General features: G+C 39.5%; 1 protein-coding gene across 7 annotated transcripts in view; it reads right to left on the reverse strand.

Annotated features, from left to right (window-relative positions):
- Positions 1–4,990: 4,990 nt before the first annotated feature.
- The window catches only part of dyrk1b (dual-specificity tyrosine-(Y)-phosphorylation regulated kinase 1B), a 47,393-nt gene continuing 35,212 nt past the window's right edge, over positions 4,991–17,171 (reverse strand). For 6 of the 7 annotated variants that reach the window (XM_023796136.2, XM_023796137.2, XM_023796135.2 and 3 more), the window contains 6 exons: positions 16,957–17,171; positions 16,028–16,174; positions 15,647–15,808; positions 10,246–10,549; positions 9,176–9,279; positions 4,991–8,928 (listed from right to left, as the gene is read on the reverse strand). The exon at positions 16,957–17,171 is cut by the window's right edge and continues 72 nt beyond it. In XM_023796136.2, the coding sequence (XP_023651904.1) occupies positions 8,173–8,928; positions 9,176–9,279; positions 10,246–10,549; positions 15,647–15,808; positions 16,028–16,174; positions 16,957–17,171 (1,688 nt within the window). In that variant the 3' untranslated portion in view covers positions 4,991–8,172. The remainder of the gene's footprint in view (positions 8,929–9,175; positions 9,280–10,245; positions 10,550–15,646; positions 15,809–16,027; positions 16,175–16,956) is intronic. The other variant, XM_023796134.2, reaches the window with a different exon arrangement.

The following is a 17,171-nucleotide window of genomic DNA, read 5'->3' on the forward strand; positions in this document are numbered from 1 at the left end:
GTTAAAAAAAGAGAGCTTTCCTTTCGCTGTTTTCTGTGGTGCGCGCTCTCGAGACAGGCAGGCATTCTGCAAATGCGTGTGGAGATTCGACTGTGTATCTAATGCTATGCTGTCCCTCATCCTTCATTTGGTTGTATAAATTGAGGATTAAAGTTTTGGACAGAAGCATTTCTTTAAACGCTGTTTTTCAACCGTATGTAATAGAAGCATTTCTTATTTTTTTTAATATCGCGTTACACTTTGTTAACGTACGCCATTTATATTTAGTTACTCGGGCGAAGGAATAGCCATTTTCTGGGATGAACCTGAGGCTGAGATTGTCTTTCCAAGTTCGGCACATTGAGTTGGGTGACGGATCCGCAGGTGGTTTTGTAGATTTGTTGTATTAGAGCTTTTGACCGACACCTTTCTTCAACAAATTCGACAGATCGCTTCCTCCAAGTTATTAGGCTGTCCTTTCTCATTTGGCTTAAACCCAAAATGCATGCACAGAGATGCTGTGGGGCAGCAAGAAGGTCCTGGGTTCGATCCCAGGGTGCCTTTCTTTGTGGAATTTGCATGTTCTCCCCGTGCATGCGTGGGTTTCCTCCGGGTGCTCCAGTTTCTTCCCACAGTCCAAAGACATGCAGATTAGGTCAACTGGCTACTCTAAATTGCCCATAGGTGTGACTGCGAGTGTGTGTGGCTGTTTGTCTGTGTTAATTGGCCCTGTGGTGGACTGGCGACCTGCCCAGAGTGTACCCCGCCTCTCGCCCGAAGATGCTGGGATTGGCTCCAGCTTCACCGCGACCCAGACGGATTAAGCGGTATAGATAATGAATGGATGGATGGATGGAGATGCTGTGGGGTTTGGCTTTGCAACTAAGTTATCCATGATGTTCATATCACTGAAAATAGTCTGACGCTTCAAGGTGCTGAACTGTCGCCAATTCTCCACTCGTGCAGTTAATCCATAGCAGAAGCAACGCACCAGTCATCAAACGAGCACCAGTTAAACATCGCACGGGTAAAAACTATGAAATAGTGATTAAAAATATGACATTTCTGTTTATATAGATGAAACGATTCTAACAATTATGCAAAAAAATTGCCGATAGTCGAAATCCCGAAACAGGCAATTATCTGAAATGTTTATATTTCGTTTAGTTGAAATTCCTGCTGTCCGGTGACATGGTATTTTAAGTATGCTTATAGCTTTGGTTCATTCTGAACTGAAATAATGAAGTTTGTCGTTATTATTTGCTTGTTTCAGCCATATATTTATATCACTCCAAATCAGTGAGAGCAGAATCAATTGACAAAATAACACATCTGTCTAGCTGTTTCTCTTATTAGCATAATATAGCTACTTAATTACTTCGCTGCAGCATGATAGTGCCAGGGACACATATACAGTCACCCCAACATAACGAGACACACAAGTGAAGGTGCTATGCAGAACTTTTATTAACACGAAGAATCCAAAATTGTAATATCTGGCTGAATATCCCATTCTGGGCTGGTGGAGATCGTAAACAACAGCCCGTAAAATGAACGTTTGCAGTACAAAAAATATATATATTAACGGGATCAGGCTGAGTAGTGAAAATGTTGTGAAATAAAGTGGTACAAATCAGGCACAGTCCTAAAATTTGATGTGAAGTGTACTTTTGCGCATGGGCAGACGTGCGAGGTACGAAAAGGACAGGTGTTATGGATCTGCTCAGAAGCGCAACGAGGTGATGTCACTGAAGGAGCGCCAGTCGAGCATTACAACGTACGTAAAAATAGTGACAAAAATATGACCGTGCTGTCTTATCCAGCTATTTTAATACAGATGAATGGAGATGAGTCTAACGATTAAGCAAAAAATAATCGAGGTCAGCTCAAATAATCGCCATCAAGAGATTGTTGTCCGAGTTGCCCCAGTGACATAATTTCAACATGGCGACTTGGTTTGTTTGTAGTTTATTTACCGTTCGAAAAAAGAATATCGCTATGAATGTACTAAAATATTTTATAAAGCATTTAATGTGGTTTGACTAGTTTGTGTTTCTTGTTTGTCTCTCGGAAAAATCTAAATTTCTCCATTTTCTTCATTTGGAAAACTCCAAATCTGCTCAAATATAAAGCAACAACACACAGCAACGTGTTCATGGAGGCAGCCATGTTTGTTCCGAGAGAAAAACGAACGCACCATAAGATACGGAAGGTCTTTAGGTTCGAAACCTCTTAATTCTGCCTCTAGGCGAAAAGTTTATTTCACACCTACAGACGGACAAAATACACGCGTAAAGACAGCAATAATTCACACATTAACATTTCATGCCTACAAAGACGGCAATAATTCCCACGTTAATCTTTCTTGCCTTCATACGATACATTTTTACCTCTACAGACAGCCATATAACTCCACATACAGGGGCATTTTGCAACGTGTCGATGTAAACAAAATGATCTTTCAAAATAAAAGCACCATTAACGTCTTACCACAAACACCATAAAAGTCGAATTCTTCGCTGTTTGTTATTATCCTGTGTGTCTTTTTTATACGTAACCTACGTCAGAAAGAACACATTGAGATCATTACTGCATAGACACTCTTCCATGGTAGTTTGTAAATTCTTTCGTATATCTTCCCACAGTAACGGAGAATTGTATTTGCCTGGTCAGACTTTGATGTTCTTAGTGAAGCTGCAGCTGTATCTTAGCGTATATAACCTGCATTAAGAATGTATTTTTATATTTAAATCACTACTTTTAGCTTTTGTTTAATCCTGACCTATTCCACAATTTCTCTAAATTGGCTGACAACCTCCAATACATTGCACAGTGTATACACCCTTGATTTTGTTATATTACTTATCAGTGTTTAAGAATTCAGTGCAAAATACGTAGGCTACTGTGTGTAATTGGTTCTTTGGTGCTTTAGCATTTAACATTTTCTGATCGGTCATAAAGTTAACATGAACTTGTTTACAAACAAAATTAAATATTCATCTATAGAAGGTTTGTCTTTCAATGTACACATCAAAATTTCCGGCATGGAAATTGCGCATAGTACTACTATTTAAAAGTGTGAAATTATTGCCATCTTTACGCGTGGACGCTGGCTCTAGGTGAAAAGTTCAAGAAGTTTTTGCTCTAATGGCCTTCCATATTGTATGAACCAGACTTAATGTGACAAAGATACGAAGATTCAATGATGCCCAGAATGAGTATTTCAGGAAGAAATTTAATGATCAGAGCCTGGCTTGCAGGATTATCTGAACGCAAAGTAAGTGATGTACAATAATGGGGATATGACTTCAAGTACCTTTCATATGGCGTAGTTTATAGCGCTGCATTCTTTGTTGTTGATTTTGTGCACGTAGTAGGGTTGCCACCTGTCCAGGATTTTCCGAGACCATCTCGGATTTTGCTCGTCCGTGCTGGAAAAACGAATTTCATTCCGGGACAAGGAATGACCCGGAATCTTTACCTTTCGTATGTATATGCATTAATAACACTCTCATATTCAGTCAGAGGTATAGCCGATTAATAGAAAAAAACTATACTGTCTTTTTAGACAATGAAATACGATCAAAGAATGTACTGTATCTTTAGCCATCCAATTTCATGAAAAGGCACGCTCGACACACTACATAGTCAGCGAGGATTGCATCTAATCGCATTGCCGGCATGTTCAAAGCTGCCTTAGTAAAACAAAAGTTACAATATAAATGGATAGAGATTGATTCGTGGCTGTTGCATTAACTAGGGTGACTTCATACAGTACATGCTGCTTGTTACATTTTAAAACTATTAGGTAAAATTTAAGGTGTAATGTATGGGGTCATAACTAATCGAATAAGTTATTACATTATTGAGCAAATCAATTATCAATGTATTCAAAATATGGGATATTACTCTTATGTGTCATTATAATTTAAAACAGACCTAAACAAACTATTAGAATGGTATCGCTATGTGCAATATTTTGGTCAATGACTGGGTGTCCAGGAATTCTACAGCAGTGAGGTGGCAACCCTAACACGTAGTCGAAGAAATCGTGACATTTTTCTCTCTTCCGATGCCCCCACCACCATATTACCGTTTCCCCCCGTACCACCTCCCAGAAAGTAATCTGGAGCCGCAACTGTAGTACGTGTTTGCTGCATATCTCGAGAAATGTAATGTTATTTCAATTGCACAACAGTCTGAAATCAAATCAGACAAAGTGTTACGTAAGTAGAGTAATAAATTAATGTATTTTTTATTCTAAAACTGTCGGGTATATCGGATTATCACCGTCCCCGCGGCGAAAGACTCCAAGCATTTGTAAATCACATAGCAGTGTTTACACTCCGAGTGTTCTTCCTTCATGAACATTTTAGGCAATTCAATGCATTGCGGAGTTTAATCTTGTATAAACGTCGAAGGCCACAGGTTACAAATTATTATTTTTTAAATTGTACCATTTAATATTTGGCCCGTGGGTACCTTGTCGTACTAGTGTCCTAATCTGAAAAATCCCCACTTCGGAAACATCTTGCTTCTCACGTTTTAACAGGAAACCTAAATGATATCGGTTAGGAACTATATGGTAGGATGGCAAATATATTCATCATACATATTTGACATGCCATAAATAGATCGATTCTCTGCCCCATTCAACGTAATAATTTGTAAAACCGGTGTAGCTTTACATATCGCTCATCATAATTTCAGAATCGTCTAGCTGACGTAAGTGAACAATTTAAGTGTCCCCGTCTGCCCGTTTTACTGCCATACATTCCTGTTTTTGTGCAACCGACACAGCTATCTTAAAACTAAAATATACTGTCAGATGGATTGATTGCCCACCAAAAGAGATGACATTCAACTCCGGACTATCGCCCACAGCAGTATTAATCGTTGTCAGGCTGTTTGAATAAAATGAAAGCTTTTACACGTACAGACGCAGACTGTAGTAGCATTTAGGAAATTGTCTTGTATGTCAGTAAGAAAGACAATATACTTGACAATCACCTGAATGTAGAAAACTAATATGCCAATTTTATTTATAGCTATAGGTTTTAGAACACTTTGTAGACGTTAAGGTATTTATGATAAATGTACAATAAGCTGCTTAAATTTCAGTCTTATTTATATACATACATACATACATATACATTATATATATATACATACACACAGCTACGTCAAGTGGTTCAATTGGTTATTCTGACGTATTGAAAAGGTATACATTTTTTTAGGTAAGCTAAGCCGTCAAACTGCCCAAAACTGCTGGAAGACAAATACCAGCCACTATTCAGTGTCTAAATAAGATTGAAGGCTAAAGTCTTTATATACCTACTTCACATTAAAATACCAAGTCCTCCCAAAATATTTACTTATCTGTAAGAAGTAAAACATTCTTTCCCAAGTTTCCCGTGAATAAGTACTATTAATAATAACGTGATTCATTCAATCACTTACCGTGCATTGACCGTCCCCTCCAGTGTGTTTTCCCCATTTAACCATATGTGAAAGTAACAATACCTGAAAAAATATTGTCGATGAACACCTTGGACGACGACTTCTGTGAAACTGGTAAACGCAACTCGATGACCAATAAAACACTTCCTCATGCTGGTGTCATGATGCTTAAACGTGTTGTTCACGGGCATACAGGAATATCTATAGGATCGAAAATCAATCTGATACATACAAGAAAATCCCCGATACCAAGTTTCCCCAAAGTGTGCAAAACCATAATCACTGCCTAAGAACATAAATGTTCCTGAGTTTAAGATATACTGTGAGTACCAGATTCAAAAAAGCCTCCTAATGAGAGATGAAAGACACAGTTGGTCCCATTTCTTTTCAAAGCAGTAGCCACGTAAACCAAGCCACCTTGTTATATATAAAAATAGTTTTCACATTTTAGACAAAAGTTGTAGTGCTTTGACATAGATATATTGGATGGTCTTCAGTCACTGCTCTCCACTACTTTTGACTGTTCACACTCAGCATATACCCTGAACTATAGAATTGCTAAAATTTCCCCCCATCTTACCTGATACTACCATGATTTAACTCATTTAGCTACGTTTCTTTAACAGAAGTAAATGCTAATAAACAGGTGCGCACTCCAGCTGTATTAATTTCATAAAAACAATACCAACTTCAATTCTCCGAACAAGAAGTTTTTCCCCCAACTGGTAGTAACATTATTATCACAAGGACCATAATTTCACCAAGTCTAACGTAATATAATGGACTCACACCAGAAGGGTTGTTCACTGCTTGCCGTCAGCTGTCCAATACATGTGGGGGCGGGGGAAGTCTCCCTACAGCTGCACAAGACCTTCAGTTAGGAACACATGCAAATATACCCAGCAACAGCAAGACCCAAAACTGGAACCTCACCTTGAATTCTGCCATAGTCAGACTAATAACTCACACAAATCCTCGAAGGATTCTAGTGTTTAAGCAATGAACACCCATCCCTTCCCCCGAAAGCATTATTGTTGAATGCAGTTTGACGGTGACTGTACTTTGGTGGCCACTTTGTCATTATATTCCTCTCCCAGTTTATTTCTCCCCTTAAGTTCTGTTTACAAATAATTTTAAACAAGACTGCATTCCTATTATAAACTATATTTTATGCCCAGCTTACCTGCAAAAACAAGAAACAGCAAAACAATATTTCTTTAAATATTAATAAATACATGAGATGCAGTAGCTTATTTTTTTCCTTTTTTTCTTAAGCAGGAGGGTTAAAAAGTTTATTAATTTATTTTTATTTATGTATTTATCTATTTTCTTTAGCAGCAATCCGAACATGGTTGAAAGTGGAGATAGCAGCCAAGAGAGAAGTTTCTTTTTTTGACTTGATGGCAAACTGCACTCACAGGGGGTTTTGAGGTGGGGGTGGGATTAAAAAAAAAGTTTTAAAAAAGTTAAAAAAATAAATAAACAAGAGAGGGAGAAGGGGGTGTTAAGTCAGAGAGTGTAGAGGGTGAGGAGGAGTCAGGGGCATTAACATGTCCTGTAATATTTAAGCCCTCTCCTCCAGCTCAATCCTGTCTCCACAACTTCTCTTCACTCTAACAGAAACAGGGGATGAGAGAAACAGACAGTGAGCGAGATCTGGCTGAGAATAGCCATAGATAATCCAACCCACAGTATATCTTTCATGTATCTTTTTGTTGTTGAGTCAAGTGTTGAGATGAAGAAAAAAAAACAAAAAAAGAAAAAAAAAAAAAAGGGAAGCATTTTGGTTTTTCTTCAAGCAAAATGTTTTGTTTTTCATAACCCCTAGTCATATTGTACCCCTTCTCCTAACTTCTGCAAATATTTTTGAAATATCATCTTTTTTGGTGTGCCCCCCAATGTATTGACATTTGTCATTTAATTTATTCAAATAGTTAGTATGTAAACCAGTATGGCAGGTGAAAAAAGACAGAGAGAAAGGAAAACTGTAACAAAATCTGTGTATGTATGTGTGTGTAAGGGGGAGGATTACCAGAGTGAGGGGAAATATTTTTTCTGTGTGCGTGTGTGGGTACACTTCCCCACTTTAGGACAGAAAAATAAATTACATGAATTGTTAAATAAATAACCCACGAAAACCAAACCCTGCGCTTATTTCTGTTCTCTCCCACATTTTCCCTCCTCATGTAGTGAATTTTAATAAATTAACAATTTACAATTTACGCCTAGAATTCAGAAAAAAAACTGACATAAAATATAGCGCAGGGGTATTAATCACACTTCTCTCCATTCATTCTTCACAACCCATTTCAATTCTTAAACTATTCCTCTCCTTTCATGGTTTCCATATTCCAAAAACAACCCAAAAACAAATCTCGCTGCAATCCTGTCCTGAAATAACATAAAATTGAATAATAATAATAATAATAATAATAATAATAAAAACATACTTTCCGAAACTTTTGATTCCATCTGTGTAAACCCCCTTACGTCTGCTTCAATAAAAGAAATGGAAAAAAAACTGAAAAAGAACCATTTTTTCCAAGAACCTTTTTACCATCCTCCGAATCTCACATGCAAAACAAAAACTTCCTTTGATATTTCACAACTTTGTCTGTATACTGGGCTCTGTATGTTTGACCATCTTTTTGTGTTTGTGGGTGTATTTGTCTGCACGTATTTTCATTATGTTTCATTAAAATTGTATGGCTTTTGGAATTTGTTCAAGATTTATCAAGAGTTGGCCGCATTGGGACCGCCCCCTCCTCCACTACCACACACACTCATCATGGCCGACTCCTCGGAATCGGGCCGTCCCCCACCACCTATTCCCCTCGGCGGAGGACCCCCGGTTAACATGCTGCCTCCCACCCCAACACTTCCCTGGGGTGGGTTGTTATTGTTGTTACTGCCAAGGTAACATGGGGGAATGTACCCAAGCCCAGAGGCAGCTACCATGCTGTCCTGAGAGGGAGGAGGCTGGGCCAACTGTTGCTGAGAGGCTGTGGGGGGCGGTGGGGGCGGGGGCTGGGGGGCCATGACTGTCCTAGTCCGAAAAGCAGAAAGGCCCAGGTGGAGATTGGAGGAGCCGTACTGACTGGAGTCCAAGCTCTGGGGTGGCATGATGGAAGACTGACCCAGGTGATGGTGGTGGCTGAGGCTCAGCTCAATGCTGTCCTGCATCTGTGGGGAGGAGACAGGCATCAGTGACTGTGCCGACTGACAGGGCTGCGACTGGTTCTGTGGCTGGTTCTGCTGCTGCTGACGGAGCTGCCGGCCATTGCTGTGGTGGCTCCCATAGATGGGATGGGGATGGTGCGGCTCCATTATGCCTCCCATGCCGACCCCGACCCCAGACAGGAAGTGGCGGGAGTGCTGGCTTGCAGCTGGCTTGTGCAGCAGCAGCTGGGGGTAAGGAGGGTCTCCACTGTTGGACAGAGGACCCCCCTCTCCTCCGGGCCAGATGCGTAGCTGCTGCTGAGATGGAGCCTTGTAGGGTGGGAGGGGGGTAGAATGTTAATGATGCTGCTAAAACAGGTAAGAAATGCTTGTATATCATGTAGCATTATGTATGCCCAGAACTATTCTGGGATTTAACCCCATGACAGGAATGGATAAATCTTAACTCAATCTTCTTGCAGGTTTTATGCATTCAGTTACAGAATAAGGAAAGACTGTGGGAATTATATGCAGCACATATGGATCATATACCTGACACTGAGGAAAGGGTTCTCACCTGTGGACTCTGCATTTCATAGTCAGTATGAGTAACTGCACTGTTGTAGTACCGGTTGCTGTACCGGTAATTTCTGTTGTCATTGGAAGAACCGCTAGACCCACCTAGGGGGTGGAACAAGAGTTGCATTAGGGCTACTTTACTTAACATAAACAAGCAATGTAACCTATTTATTGGATGTGGTTTTAATTGTGCATGTATGAGATTAGTGTATCCAAAATTTCATTTGGTGTGTAATATAAGTAAGATTTGATTAAATGCAGGTGCCTGAATCTCAGAAGGAAGGCACTTTCCCATTTATTTCAAAAACTGCAGATTTATTATTCTTGTTAAGCTTTGGAAAGTTAAGGGAACAAATAATGAAAATATAAGTCAAATAAAAAAGATTCCTTTATAACATGGAAAGAATATGTAAATAGTGCATGTCTGACATCCTATAAAATGGTTGTGTGGTAATGGCATAGTCAAATTCTAAGCTGTCCTTTAACTTTAAATGCACCAGTTACCAGTAATTCCATGAAACAGAACAGTATGTAATGTCCCTTGTAGAAAGAATGCCTTGAATTTTCTTTGCTGTTATAACTGCTAGAAGGGGTTACTTTGATGAATCAAAGATGTGACATTTTCTTGCTAAAAAGATACTCAAATGGTGAACGTGCTGTAAATTTATTTATTAGCAAAAACTACTGGGTGTACTTTTAGTAAATGTTAAGTGAGTAACATACAAATGTAGAAAATCTCAGTGTGTGCAAAAATTTTTACTGGCAGTGTAGACTACAGGAGTATGCCAGAATGGAATGTCAGGAAACAACCACTACCATATCCCTATTTATGCAGTCTATTTTCCACATCATTTGTCATCTTATTGTGTCTGCTGATATAGATTCATTAAAGGAAGTTTACGGTCATTTGGCCTGGGAAGAAGGTGGCTCATATTTGTGCCTCAAAATTCTAAATCATTCAATTGTCAGCAAAGGTCATTCAGAGCTGGTGGAGAAGTTGTACAGAGCTTTTCTAATGCACAAGCTACTGAAAGAAAAGCACTGCAAATCAGTAGGCTGTACGGTTACCGGAGCTGGAGACTGAGCTTGTAGTGGAGGTGGAGTGGCTGTGGTCCATGGCAGGGCTAGTAGAGGTGGAGCTGCTGGTGTTCGTGCCCTCGTCAGTGGTCTTCTTGAAGAAATTGTGCTGCAGAGCATAGAAGGGTGTGATGCGGGTCTTAGGGTCATAGTCCAGCATGCGGAGGATCAGGTCTTTGAACTTCAGGTAGTCGCAGGGGGCGTGGCCCTGCTCTCCGGCCCGCCGGCCCCCAGGTCCCCCTGTTTCTACCCCAAGAATCTCATGGAGCCGTCTTGTGGCAGGGGGCTTATACTCCTGAAAAGAGGCGACAAGAGGAGGAATAATTGAGAGAGTGAGAAGGTGACAAGAGAAGAAGACATTCTCAAATACTACTATGGACGACGAGAGACAGCCGTCCCTTTTTCCATAAGCACTTATCCAACATTCAGAGTTAAATGGGGGAGAGAGAGTCAAACAGTACATGTATTATCCTGTGTTTTTAAACTAAGTTATGCATGTACTAGAACAAAAATATGGTAGAAATTAGTGAAAGTGCAAAAACAAGTGAACCTCACTGCCTCGTATTTAAATCAGGGTAAGCAGAATCAGATGGGCAAACTAATTGGCACCAAGTTCAAATCAAAGGTCTGATACATAGGAGCATGTAGGTGGCTCTCCAAATACAGGGAAAAAAAACATCAGTTTGTTGTTACCCATACAGAAGAAGATAAAAGATACAGATACTTAAGGAAATGTTAGAGGAACTCAGAAAGAGTGCAATATCTGCACATCTGTCTGGGGAAGCACCAATCCCGACAGTAACTCTGCTTAAGTGGACATCCTGAAATAGCACCAGGCGTCATAAGAAAAAACAAATCAAGTAAAAAGCAACCCAAATAATGTTACAAAGTTACAGACCTCCATTGTGATATGGAACAGGGATCTTAATTTGCATATGAGCAAGGATAGATATGAAGAAGACTTTTAACACAAATACAGTAACCGTTCATCAGCTGGGGGAAACCATCTGTATTACCTGAAAGTTTTTTCTCATTAAAGGTAGGGCTGGACTGGAATTTAAAAATAAATAAAAATAAGCCTTGTACTTTGGGGTGAATATATTTTGGCAAGCTGGGGGAGGGCATGCTAACTATTGCTAAGCAATAGAATTTGTCAGCCCACTGAGAAAATGCTCAGTAAGCCAGATGGCCAGGTCAGCTCTGAATAAGAGGGTCCAGAAATGACCTTTAAGGTCACAATTCAATAATAAAAAAACAAAAAAGGCTAAAATGCCCATGGCTTCAACCATATAAAAAAAATCAGGATGTCAACCAGAATTAATACATCTGGCCATCAGAGACAAAGTTGGACCAAAAGTGAATCCACATGTCAATGGCCAGATCACAAGGCATGCCAACAATACTGAATCTGAAAAATGTAAGTAGATCTACCAGTCCCAGGAAGAAACTTTGTGTTTAGACTTGGCCAACTCAGGGTTAACAATAGGGATGGGCCGATCCACATTTTTTCAGTTCCGATCCGATTCCGATACACAACTGCAGATACCGATACAGATTCCGATACAAGAGCCCTTTTTACTTTGTTATACTTTATATATTAATTTTTTAACGCTAGTAAATACAGATGGAAAAAATGTATCACAAAAAATATTTAATTAGGCTACTACAAACATACATAACGTACTGTTCCACCTCGTTTGTACGTCTTGTTTTAAGCGTTTGTGGCATTTGCAGTTCAATATGAATATCTTCAAAAGAAGTATACACAAGTGGCGAATGCTTAAAATTTTAACACAATTTTTCTCCCATTGGTGTCAGCTCAGTTACACTTTGCTGCGATGGCAGCCCCCCTTGTATCACAAGCTGCAGTGAGTTCGCAAGTCAGTCCAGGTTGTTTAGACTTGGCCAACTCAGGGTTAACAATAGGGATGGGCTGATCCACATTTTTTCAGTTCCGATCCGATTCCAATACACAACTGCAGATACCGATTCCAATACAAGAGCCCTTTTTACTCTGTTATACTTTATATATTAATTTTTTAACGCTAGTAAATACAGATGGAAAAAATGTATCACAATTAGGCTACTACAAACATACATAACGTACTGTTCCACCTGGTTTGTATGTCTTGTTTTAAGTGTTTGTGGCATTTGCAGTTCAATATGAATATCTTCAAAACAAGTATACACAAGTGGCGAATGCTTAAAATTTTAACACAATTTTTGTCCCATTGGTGTCAGCTCAGTTACACTTTGCTGCGATAGCAGCCCCCCTTGTATCACAAGCTGCAGCGAGTTCGCAAGTCAGTCCAGGTTAGCGACTCCCAAATCATCCATTGCTTTTTTTGTCTCGCAGTTGCGTGCACTTTGTTAAGTGGTATTGTCCATGAAGTGCTATTCCCACCTCTCAAAACTTTATTTTACAAACATAGCAAATCGCTGTGTTACTGGTTTCTGTTAAAAGCGTAAAATACTCCCAGATCATCACGTCTTATCTTACGCTCCTCGTACTGCCAAAAACTAAAGTATAAGATGTGGATCGGTCATGCACGGCTGATACCCGATCCGTCAAATAGGTCTGGATCAATGCCAATACCGATCCGAATATCGGATCGGGGCATCTCTAGTTAATAACCTAAATCCAATTAAGATCCTCTCATAAGATTTGGTAAGTTTGTCAAATAACCTTCAAACCTCACTAAGTTGGCAAAGTTCTTTTAGAAGGAATGTGCAAGAATCCCTCAAAGATGATAGACTAATTAGTAGTTATGACACTTTAACAAGTCAGCACTACTAGGTTATTGATTGAAAGTGTTCATATTTTTACATTAGTATATCTGACTTTAAATAAACCAGTTTAGTCTGTTAAACAATGAAGATCACATTTCTTTATATGTATCTTTTATTTAGAATCTTTATCCAACGTTCAATTCAAATGTAATAGGTTATTTTCCCGTATTACGTGAAAACAATGGCCATTCCTTGCAATATCTGGTACCACAAATTTTTGTCAAAGTTTGAGCAAACAAGATTTCAAGTTCATAAACTTTGAACCAAGTGGACCAAATCGGCATCTAACCATCATGTACCTACATACCTTAATCAGGCCATTCTTAAATGTAGAGGTTGGTATTATCTAGCAAATATGCTTTTCTCCTTGTGCTAATGATAGCTTTCCATACGAGGGTACTATTACCTGTAAAATGCTCATCAATCATTCATTCATGCACATGTGGATTTCATTATATTTTTGAGTTGCAAATAAAATATATACAATGTGTGTTATTTTAGCATTTAGATAAAATGTGCAATTAACTTAATTTGAAACTGACAATGCAAGACCAAGCTACTGGAACCCAGCCAGTGTTACTAACCAGCCATACTGTGTTACAAAGTCACCATCCCAGCTTTATTAGTCTACTTGGGCAGAATCTCCATATGACAAAGCCTTCTAGTTAAGATTTTCTCATTTTTCCCATAACATCTCTTCTTTCCAAGAAAGTGTTGCTTATTCAATTACCTTTTTGTTGATATTACCATAGAGATAATACAGGCATACAGGGAAGTGTTGGGTTACAGAGTCATTCTTAAGGTCAAACAAACACATTTGAAAGGACAAATGCTGCTCATAGATAAAGAGGCAGAATGACTAATGCTAATGGTTTACCATCTTGTTTGTTTCAACTAGTGCACTAATGTAGTCTTACAGAAGAACAGCAACTACCATAGGTATCACTGAACTTATGTTTAAATTAGTGCTGTCAAACGATTAAAATTTTTAATCAGATTAATCACAGGGTTGCTGTGGATTAATTTCGATTAATCACAATTAAATATCATTCATTTTAAATCTATATTAATCACATTTCATTTTGCATGACACATTTCATTGAGCAAACAGACTCAAGAAAAAAGGGAATATATATGCACTTAACGTGTTTATTGAACATCTTGAACACGAGTCGGATGCATTCCATCTGTCACAGAAGTGCAATACCATGGACCCATATCAAAAAGCATATTTGCTTAGCCGGACAACTTGTCGGATTTAAGGCACCTCAGTTTAAATGGTCTTTATTTTCATTCATTTACAATTAGCCCGAACTACCGTAATTCCGACAAATAATCCGACTAATGATGAAATCCAATTCTAGCCCGGTTAATTGCCATTGTTACCAATATCAGTTGATAACACATTACGTGCGGTGCTTTACGTATAAAACTCCGTAGCAACACGTCCACAGATAAGTTGGACAGCATAGTGTGTGCGACCGATTTAATGAGCCACAAATGAGAAGTAGTGTTTAAACAGTATAAAACTACAACTTCCCTTTCTGTTGATAAAGGGCACAGCCATCTTGGATTCTGAACTCAGGATCCTCTCTGCTGCTCCGAGAAATTTCTCAGATCTCCAAGAAACGGGAACGCGCATTCACACTTCCCGCTTTAAAACTCGGAATCCGACTCGGAATACGAGTTCCGAGGGCAAAACTGCCCGAAATGGGTTTTTTCAGGGATTTTGAGTCATTCTGCGCTGCAGATGGGTTAATTGCGTAAAATTTTTTAATCATATTAATTATGATGGATTAATCTGCGTTAACCCGTTAATTTTGACAGCCCTAGTTTAAATATACAGTAAAATCCCATTATGGTGGACTCACTTAACGGAATATCGCCTATAACGGACAAGGTCCGCTGGTCCGGCCGTGTACCTTTAAGAACATGCAGAAAAAACATCGGATAGCGGACTCACATATAACGGAATTTAGGACAAACAATTTGGTCCCCAGGGCCGCTTTTAACTGTAGTTTTGTTCGGCTATAACAGACATGCAGGCTCTGCCTACAAGGCGCGTGGCATGCCGGATATCCAGAATAGATAGGTAGTCGGGATTATTAATAGTCACGCATCTGGTCAGGTACAACTGGATTACTACATGTACAATATAATAATCTATACCACAAGTGTGTCTGCTGGGGTGTGGCATGAGTAAATGGTGTCCTGTAGTTGTGTTCTGGGCATACAGCAACTCTGGATATAACGGACTTTGGACATAACGGACTGTTTTGCCAGGTCCCTTGAAGTGCGTTATAACGGGATTTTACTGTATATACAGCCTGTGTTAGAGAGGCTATTCCAGTATACCATACTGTACAGGTTTTGTTACTGGTTAATAACTAGTTAATAACCGGTTAAGAGGTAAGACTCAAAAATAGAGCAGCGTGCCATTTCTAATGTTAAATGCAGAATGTAAGGTGCTAACTTCATTGCTTACGATGAAACTGTGCTGTTGGCAAACTCGCACTCTCCCTACTATCAGGGATGACAAAATTTGAGAATTAATTGTGATAATCAGGGGCAATGCTAAAAAAGAAGGCAGAGATTTACTCACGCAAGCCGAAGGATAAAGTACCTTCTTTATGTCCTTGTTCTTCTTGACGGTCCAGAGGCCGTCAGACAGCTTGTCAAAATATTTCCGTGCTTTGGGGGCCTGGTCTAGCATGTGGTTGGGGGGGACACCCAGCACCTCAACTATTTTATTCATCTGATCCACCTGTTGTGGGAAGGGAGCAATGTTTGTTAGGCTGTGGTAACTAAATAGTAAAGGTGCCAATGAAAAGCTTCACCAATCAATGGTTATTTTTTAGTTTTAGTTACCAATGCATTAACAAATAGGCATAACCTTTAGCCAATGCCAAACCTTTAGCCAAAGAATCTTTCCATTCTAAAACCATGAACTGACTAGCAGATAGGCATAGTGTCTCTGGTGTACCTCATTGGAACCACTGAAGAGAGGCTCCCCTGTGTGCATCTCAACCAGAATGCAGCCTAGGGACCACATGTCAATGGCCAGATCATAAGGCATGCCAAGCAGTACCTCCGGAGATCGGTAGAACCTACTTTGGATGTACTGGTAGATCTGAGGAAACAGAAGGGTTAGCTGATTACATATGAAGATGTAGGATGTAAGGACAGTGCTAAATGTCAGTGGTGTATATATGCATCTATTACTCACTAGATGGCAGCAATGACTGTATCTAATAGTAAGTAGTCGCACAGCTGAAAGTCTTGTATTCTCTATATCACATGTTCTATCACAAAGCTCATTTCTAACGAAGTGTACAAGACATGCAAGAGCAGAAAAATTCCACACTAGCCCCTTTTCTATATTCAGCTACAAAAAAAAAGCAAAACATTTTGCATGTTCTCTTCTGATTCATTTGTTTACCAACTTCTCAACAAGCGAAATATAGCTTTGTGGGTTAGGACACGTATGATCAGAAGGTAGCTGGCTCAAATTCCATGGTAGGCAGCATAACTATTACTGCTGGTTCCTTGAGCAACTCTTTAAAAAATAATAATAAATAAAAAAATACTCCAGGCATACTCAATAAATGGCTGACCCTGTGTGTCTACAAGATGGGAAATGTGAAAACGAAAGAATTTCTATATTTCTAGAATCAGTAACTAACATAACTCATGCAGCTTGTTTAGATATACAACTTAGTGAATTGCACTAATCCCTTAGTTAAGATTCCTGCTATATTCCCTCCCTATAGTTACTTATCTACCAGGCAATTATTTGCCTGTAATGAATCACTATACAGCCTTATTAAATTTAGCTATACTGTCCTTCTTTAGGATATGCCATCTTGTTGGGGCTTGACCTCATGCCTTCAGTGTTGTTCCGAGCATGCTCACCCGTTGACCCAGCTGGCAGGAGCTTCCAAAGTCCACAATTTTGATGGCACTCCTTTTAGGATTGCAGAGGAGGATGTTCTCAGGCTTTAGGTCGCAGTGTATGATGCTAAGCTCCGGCGTGGCCAAGAACAGCAAGGCTGTGCACAACTGCTGAGCAAACTTGCGTGTCAGATTGAGCGAAACACCACGGAAATTGGTGTTGCGCAGGAGGTCGT

The sequence above is a fragment of the Paramormyrops kingsleyae genome, chromosome 9 (assembly GCF_048594095.1).
Source record: "Paramormyrops kingsleyae isolate MSU_618 chromosome 9, PKINGS_0.4, whole genome shotgun sequence".
Lineage (NCBI taxonomy): Eukaryota > Metazoa > Chordata > Actinopteri > Osteoglossiformes > Mormyridae > Paramormyrops > Paramormyrops kingsleyae.